Consider the following 8,486-nt stretch of genomic DNA (forward strand, 5'->3'; position numbering starts at 1 on the left):
TCTTCAATCTAAATAAACTCGATTTATTTACACATTTTAAAAAGGACTGTTTTACAATCTTTAAAAACCTATTCCAGCCAAGCCTCTGTGGACCTGTGATAAGACCTGCCATGCTGGTGCAGGGTGAGGGCCACTAGAGCAGATGTGCGACTGGCGAAAGACTCATCAGGTTAAGGGTGCCCCAGGGGAAGGGCCGGCCGCAGGCTGGCTGAGGACGTCGGGAGACCCCACCCCACCAGCACTGCCACAGCAATGCCCTGGCAGACAAGCTCACATCTGTTTCTCTTCCTCACTCTTTAGAATACAGACCTGGTGGTCAGTGAGGGAGAAGACTGGACTCTTAGCCCTTCCATTTAATGCTATTAACATGGTTTTGCCTTTTAATTCTCTGTTTTCATCACATTCAAAAGGCAATATAGATTTCTGCTCTAGCTCAGCATGATGACTACATTGACCCAAATCGGTGCTGAACCTGGTCACTTCTATTGATAAAGGATATAAAGTTTAACAGACATGCTACCCACAACCCTGCCCCACCACCTCATTCGTGCAGTTGCTCAAGTTCCTGTGACATAAACATCTGGATTTTCTGTGTGAGAGGGAATGTCCTTTTAGCACCGCGGACGTCATCATTCCCCCAGTCTGGCTAAGTTAACCCTCACTCCCAAATAACATGGTGGTAGTAGCCCTGGCTGGTTTGGCTCAGTGGTTGGAGCATCGGCCCTTGGACCAAAGGGTCCAGGGTTCAATTCCTAGTCAAGGGTTTGTACCTGGTTTGCAGGATCCCCTCCTCCCCCATCCCCGGTCGGGGAATGTGTGGAAAGGGAGGGAGGAGAGGAAGAGACAGAGAGAAACATCAATGTGAGAGAGAGACACATCGATTGGTTGTCTCCTGCATGCGCCCAGACTGGGGCCAGGAATGGAGCCTGCAACCAAGATACATGCCCATGACCAGAAATTGAACCCTTCTGTGCTTGGGCCAACGCCGCAACCAATGAGCAAAACTGGCCAGCGTAGGATAGGGTTCCTTTGTACTGGGCACTAAATGAATCGTTTTGTGCTCTACCTATGGGTCTTGGAGGATGTGCTTACTTCGGATTTATTTCCGCGAGTGCTGGGTGCCGGTTGCTGTTCCAGACCCTGTAGTTGTGAGTGTTCTTCCACGCCATCACGAAGGCCGTCCCGTAGTCCGCGAGCACCTTTTCATTATCTGTCAAGTGAATGTGTGAAAGCTGAGCTGCACTGTAGCCGGTCAGGGGTGTGAAGATGAACCACCAAAAAGGGTAAAGGACCAGTTTCACCCCCTCTGCCCGCTGCGCTCTGGGGGAGTCTACCAGATCTCAGGAAATCAGGTCTAGCACCAAACGTCCCGTTAGAGGCCGTGTGGTCTTTGGCAAGTCACTTAGCCATAGAGAACGCCATTTCCCTAACTGGAAAAGAAGGGGGCGGGCCCAGAGACCGTCCAAGGCTCCTTACAACGCCAAGTTCGGTCCCGGTCTCCTTCCCAAGGTCAGGAGGCACAGTGTTATTTATTAAACAAACTGCAGGCTGGACACTGAGCCAAAGTTCTGATGTTTACATAGGGAGGAGGCAAGCAGGGCATCTTTTATCTGGGCACAAAGTCACTGTTCCTAAGAAAAAAATGACAACGAGTGCACGAATTGGTTCTTTAGCCACTATTTCCTCTCCTTTGGACTCTGTCTCGCTATTTGGTGAAACTCACTCCAGAGTTTCCATGCATTTTGCTGTCAAGATACTTAACACAACAAGGGAATTTCCGTATTTAATGTTTAAAACTTTTAGGCTTTCTCAGTGTCGTGGGAGAGTTTCAATGCAGGCATTTCTTCTACTTGGAAGGATAGAAAAGGGTTGGAGAACAGACTCCAATGGCCATTGCTTCATATTTAATCGCAAGTTGCTTGCTTTGAAGGTGAAAGGTGATGTTTGTTGCTGGGGAAGGAAGAGAAAGGTACACACAGTTCCATGTGCGGCGGGGGAAGTTCTTTTAAGAACATATTCCCCAAACAGGGCATTGGGCTGAATGTCCTTTAGCAACACGGAGCTGAGCCGGGCGACGAAGCTTTAAATACCCGCTCAGCCTCTGGCCAGGGGTGAGCGAGCTGCTGAAATCACCTTTCTGTAAAGTGAGGATGACAAGGCGTGTGCCCCCGGGACTGCTGTGAGGATGACGTGGGTTGGTAGGTGTAAAGAGCTCAACACAGACCCCTGCACATATGAAATGCGCCCCCCTCCCCCTAAAAAAGGAAGCTGGCTCCTATCAGTCAGTTCTTGCAGCTCCCTGGGCAAATGTTTTCAAAGGTAAATGGCTGGTGGGGACTGGGGTTTTCTGACTGGATTCCTGCATGATCCTGGGTTACAGGCCTGGATTTGGGCGTCTCAGCTGCTGCGTTTGTACAAGAGGCGGACGTTTAAAAACATCCCGCTAACAAATAAGAACTTGCCCCGAAGCTTCCTTCCCAGTGAAGGACACGCGGGAGCCTGGGTGTAAACTCCACACACTCTGTGAGGAGTGAACTTAGGCGGCGGTGGTAGTGCTGGTGGGTGGCTGATTCGGTAAAAAACTCGCTGACGTGACGTGAATGTCCTCAGTGCCACCGTAGAATACACTCAGGCATGGTTAAGCTAGTACATTTTACATGATGTGTATTTCACAATGAAAAACAAAAGCAGTGGTAGAGATAATGGGGGGTGAGGGGGTGGGACACACACACACACACAAAAGCTCAACACTTTGAACAACAATGACAATGAAATCTATGGACCATCTACCCGGTGCCCATGGCAGAGAGCTCACTGCCCGGGCTCCGCTCGGTCTTTTTATGTTTTTTTCTCTTCCCTGTGGGGAATGAGGTCGGTTTTACACCGGAGTGAGTCGGTGTTTCCCTGCCCCTTTGCTGCAATGACATTGTATTTCGCACATAATTGAGACGTTAAGAAGTGACAACGGGGAAGCAGCGGCGCCCTCACCTAGCTGCAGCGTGGCGGCCAGCAGCGCGTGGATGTAGACGGCGAACTGCGCTCGGATCCACTCGTCGCCGCCCTCCCAGCCCGTGCCGTCCAGGAAGACGTCGTCGCGGTTCTCGGTCACGTGCTTCACCAGGTAGTCGGCGAACCTGAGGTCGGCCGTGGTGGGGCTGAGCAGCCTCCTCAGTTCCGGGTCCTGGACCTGGATCAGCGCCTCCTCCACCTGCAGGGCACCCAGGCACACGTCAGCGCGGCTCCCACGCGGTCACCAAGCCACCACTGGCCCGGCTGGGGTGGCTCAGTGGTTGAGCATCACCTATGCACCAGGAGGTCCCGGTGGGATTCCTGGTCTGGGCACAGGCCGGGGTTGGAGGCTCGATCCCCAGTGTGGAGCGTGCAGGAGCAGCTGATGAGTGATTCTCTCTCATCATTGATGTTTCTCTCTCTCCCTTCCTCTCTGAAATCAATACAAAATATGTTAAAAAGAAAAAAAAAAGCAACCACTGGGAAGTTGGAGCCGGCAATAAAAAATACGAGCAACAGCATTCTCAAAAGGTGAATCTAAGACAGAGACAGGCTTTCACACAAGCATTTTTCTTTCTATACTTAAAAAGTGCTCGTTTTCTATTTTCAGAAAACACATGCATAAGTATTTAATTTTGAATTATAACAGGAATTCATGTTGATTGTACTATTTGGGGAAATGTGAGTCACTTTTATTGCACAATCAGAAATGAGTGCAATTAAGGGGAATTTCTAATTTTTTTCTTTGAATGCACAGATACTCTGGAATATTTTTATCAACCAACTTCAGGAACTGACTGTTACCAACGCTGCCTCCACAGCTCCGTGGTGCTCCCACCTGTATCCTTGAAGGTCTGTGTATGTTTTTCTTCCTCAAACTCATAACACCTAAAGCTTTGCACTCCAGTTCTTCGTTTATATGTTATAAGCATCTTGCCAGGAAGCATGTTTTGGTACTTTCTAAAAACCTTAAGATGGCTTAATCTTCCCCCCCTCCCCCATTTAAATTATTTCAACTGTAAAGTTGAACCAATGATTTAACTTCTTCCATACTGATAAGATGTCCGACAGTTATCTCTAGCTCCTTGCTCTTGACCTCAGAAGCATATTACACAGGCTAGAAGTATTTACATCATTTAAACAATAAGCACATTTTAATTGTAAGACTAGTAGGACCAGGCTGCCGGGGTTTGGGGTGCTGGCTCCCCCACTATGCTTGCTGTTTGATCTCTCTGGTCCTTTGCTCCCACAGGTATAACAGTAACAGGATGTACCACGTGGGTGGTCATGCGAGTTAGATCAGTTAGTATGCCTGAGGCGCTCAGAATGCCCGGCGCAGGGAGCAGCCAGCACCGCTATTAGTTAGGACTCTGCCCTCCTCATTCCAAATCAGAAAGGACCCCAGGGCCCAGCAGCGCCCAGGACACTCAGACAGACACCTACTTCCACGATGGCGTCACTGAGGTGCTTCTGTTGTCGGAAAAGGATGTTAGTAGCTCCAGCCACAAACCCCCGCACGGTGACATCCGAGAGAAGGTGGTGCTGCTGCAAGGCCATGTAAGGCAGACACAGGTAACCCTGAGGATCACAAGAGGAACACAGTGTCAGCAGAGCCCCGGAAGCATCGCCTCCCCTGCAAGCCCAGGGAGCCGAGGGGAGGAAAAGACGCTGCCGGTGTTCTCCCACCGCCTCGCTACCCCGAACGCAGCCCATCCTGGGCTCCCTGCAGCCATGTTCCCAGCACCCTCGGGCTCTGACTGCACGGACGGTCGACCTCGGCAAGGCCATCCGACAGGGAGGCTGTCTCCCTTCAATCACTTTGTTCTCGGTTCAACTTAAAAGCCTCCACAGTAACTAACAAGCCGGACTTTTTCACTTAGGAACTGAAATATGAAGCTCATTCACAGGTCCGTTGTTCGGGAGAAAGCTTGTTAGCTCGTCTAGTACCATTTCACCCCTGCCTCTGCGCCAGTCTCTGATGCATGAGCGTGAGCAGTACACAGCACTCATCATCCTGTTTTAGTGTCTTCCCTCTTGTGAAAAATTATGCAAAAATATTTCAAGATATTTGCTCCTACATGCTGAAAGCCAAAATGACACCTGGCAGTACTTGAGTATTTAATGAATTTCCATTGGAATTGTATTTGAGAATTTCACTGCCCTGAAAGTTACAGTTGAATTGCCAAACCACAGCAGGCAGGTAAGTGTGCAAAAAGCAGCTATCTCCTGGCAGTGAGGGTGTTAACACTGGACTGATGCTCCGGAGGACATGGGATTTCTGCCGAAATATTCGACATGGAGCTGGGTTGTCAACAGGTGGCACATTTGTGGATGAAGCCAGGGAGGCGGGCTTGCGGAAACCCTGGACTTGTTTTCAATCTCAAGTTCTGTGACAGTTTTATTTAATTATTTTTAAACTTCTCATCACTTTTCTAAAAACACAGACCTGTTCCCTGGATGCTGTGTTGTTTACGTCACAAGATGCGGGCAGGCGCTCTCTGTGCCTTTTGCTGCTGCATGTTCTGCACCGCAGCGAGGGTGCGCCTTGGGCCTCACAGGTGGTTGTTGGAGGAGACTTCCAAAAGTCGGAATATGGGTCTAGTAACCTGGTTTCATTCTTGGTCTTGACAATCTCTTCCTCTGCCTGATAAAATGCTAACTAAGAGCAGCAAAAGGAAATCCACGTCTATGCATTAGAGATACTCAGCACGGGGCTTGTCCCCATGCCCTCTCGTGACTGAAGGCTGAAAGGACCCCTGCTCCTCCTGCAGGAACAGTCCAGAGAGCTGGCCAGGGCTTGGGGTTCACGCTCCACTTTGTGTGATAGGTATTTGAAAACAAGACTCCCCTCGCCCCCAGCTCCCTGTTGCTAAACATAAATATTATAGTAGTGAATGGACTTTCAAACAGAATACTCACTCACTCCCCCAACTAGCACTGAGAATCCTTGCTAAAGGCACCCTCAGAACGGCCAATTCTTACAAGAGATTTATACTGCAAAACAGTAACAAGAGAATCTAATTGCTCATAGTATTACATTCATAATTTATGCTGTAAGAACAGAAAAGTCTATCTCAACAATGGAATCTTGGCTGAGTCTCTAAAATCATGAAAACTCAAAAGTATGTTTTTAAAAAATCCACACTTCAAAGCTTTTTAAGAATGGGGAAAAATACATCCCTTAAAAATACATATTCAAAGTAATTAAGAAAAAAAAGAACAAAAAAAACCCCCACCACCAAAAAATACATATTCATACTCTTTGACCCAGCATTACACTTCTTGTAATTTACTCTACAGATACACCTGCTCATGTGTGAGATTTGTAAGAAAGTTCGTTATTGCGTCATTGTTTATTACAACAAAAGACTGGAGCTCTCACTATTCATGAACAGGGAACTGAATAAACATTCATCTGTGCCATGAAACACACCCTGCAACGATTAGGAGCGACGAAGTTCACCTCCAATGAATAGTTTGTAAAAAAAATAAATAAATAAGGGGCATAAAAATAGAGACAGTCTGCTCCTATTTGTGTAAAAAGGGAAGGAAAAAGATCTCTGCATTTGTTTACGCATGACACACCCTTGGAAGGAAACGGAAGGCACTGATGATATGGCTGCCAGTGGAGCGGGCAGGTGAGTAGCAGGGGATGATGGAATGACAGGGAGACTTATTACAGATGCGGTGGAACCATCTGAATATTGAACCATGTAAAAGTATTACATATTTATAAGATTACTTAAAACACTAGTTGAAAATAGCTTTCACATTTTGCTATCATTACTTTAAAAAAAAAAAAAGATGATCAAATGAGCCTAAACCTCTAAATAGCCTTAACACACAGAGGCAGCAAGAACTTGGGTCCTTTCACATAAAGCCGCCTCTATACCCAAACCCACCCCGGTCTTCCATTTCCCTAGGGTACTTTAGCTTCCACTTGGAGCTGCCATATCTAATGGTAAGAGGAAAATGAAAAGTTGGTTGCATACCCATGTTCACAGCAGCATTATTCACAAAGCCAAAGAATGAAAGCAACCCAAATGTGCACCGAAGGACGGTGGACAAACAAAATGTGATGTGTACTTACACTGCAGTATGACTCAGCCTTAAAAGGGTGCAGTCACAAAAAGGTAAATTCGCTATGATTCCACTCATAAGGTATTAAAGTAGTCAAATTCATAAACAGAAAGGAGGGGGGTTGCCAGGGGCTGGGGTGAGGAGAGAACGGGAAGTTGGTGCTTAGTGGGTATAGACTTTCAGTTTTGCAAGATGACAAAGCTCTGGAGATCTATAGCATAACAGTGTGACTATAACTTAACACTACCGAACCACACACTAAAAATGGTAGAGGTAAATGTCATGTTTTTCACCATAATTAAAAAACAAGTCAACCCCCCATCCCCGCCCCCCACCACACACACCGCTGAGCTTGGCAGACCTGGTAGAACCACTGGGAGCTGATCTGCTAAGAGCAGCAGAAACGCAGTGCGCCTTCCCTCCCTCCTGCGCCTGGAAAGGGCTACAACTGATCAGGGCCAACCGCCACTCCTCATCTGGCCTCTGGTCAGGGATGATAAGCACGTTCACCAACCAAGAGCCTCTTTATTGCAGGGCTGCCCATTCTCCCCGAGATTCATCTAGCGTTGAAAGGTAATCCCTATCCAAATGCCAACCTGGATGAGGGGGAACTTAAGTTGATCCTAAAATTGATGTGGAAGAGCATAGAAAGTCTTATTATTATTACTATTATTATATTAGAGGCCCAGTGCACGGATTCGTGCACTGATGGGGTCCCTCTGCCTGGCAATCCAGGACCTCCCGGGGGATGTTGGACTGCTGGTTTTGGGCCCGATCCCCATAGGTCAGGCCACGGGACCCCAGCAGTGCACGAATCAGTGCACTGGGCCTCTAGTCTATGTATATAAAAGCCTAATATGCAAAGTGCCCTCTCAGGAGTTCAACCGTGAGACCAGGAGTTCAATCGCTTGCTATGATGCGTGCGGACCACCAGGGGGTGGCGCAGAATGAAGGAAGGCCCTGGCCAGCAGCCGGGGAAGGGTTGCTCTGGCCGGTACTCGGAAGGCCCCAATTGGCCCTGATAGCTGGCCTGGCCTAGGGACCCTACCTGTGCATGAATTTCATGCACCAGGCCTCTAGTATGCATATAAGATCTTTGGTTAATCTCTTCCCCCCTTTCCCCCTTCCCTCTGAGATTCATCAGTCTCTTCCATGTTTCCATGCCTGTGTGTTGGGCATCTGCCTCCTGGTGGTCAGTGCGCATCATAGCTAACAGTCTAACGGTCGTTTGGTCACTTAGGCTTTTATATATATAGACAGAGGAGGTGACTTACCCTTGGAGTCATGGGGGAGACACCAAGGACCAGAAATATCTACTCCAGGGGAACTGCCCTCACCTGCCTTTTGACATTCCAACACCCTGGCCACCCTCACCACAAAAGGCACATGGGCTGCTG

The 8,486-nt window shown here is 48.2% G+C and overlaps 1 protein-coding gene across 4 annotated transcripts in view; it reads right to left on the minus strand.

Moving 5' to 3' along the window:
• The window catches only part of AVL9 (AVL9 cell migration associated), a 27,252-nt gene that overhangs the window by 4,907 nt on the left and 13,859 nt on the right, over positions 1-8,486 (minus strand). For 3 of the 4 annotated variants that reach the window (XM_015559716.1, XM_006757217.2, XM_015559715.1), the window contains 3 exons: positions 4,453-4,587; positions 2,989-3,208; positions 1,093-1,210 (listed from right to left, as the gene is read on the minus strand). In XM_015559716.1, coding sequence (XP_015415202.1) covers positions 1,093-1,210; positions 2,989-3,208; positions 4,453-4,587 — 473 coding nt within the window. Of the gene's footprint in view, positions 1-1,066; positions 1,211-2,988; positions 3,209-4,452; positions 4,588-8,486 lie in introns of all 4 variants that reach the window. The other variant, XR_001512771.1, reaches the window with a different exon arrangement.

The sequence above is a fragment of the Myotis davidii genome, unplaced genomic scaffold (genome assembly GCF_000327345.1).
Source record: "Myotis davidii unplaced genomic scaffold, ASM32734v1 scaffold573, whole genome shotgun sequence".
In the NCBI taxonomy this organism is placed as follows: Eukaryota; Metazoa; Chordata; class Mammalia; order Chiroptera; family Vespertilionidae; genus Myotis; species Myotis davidii.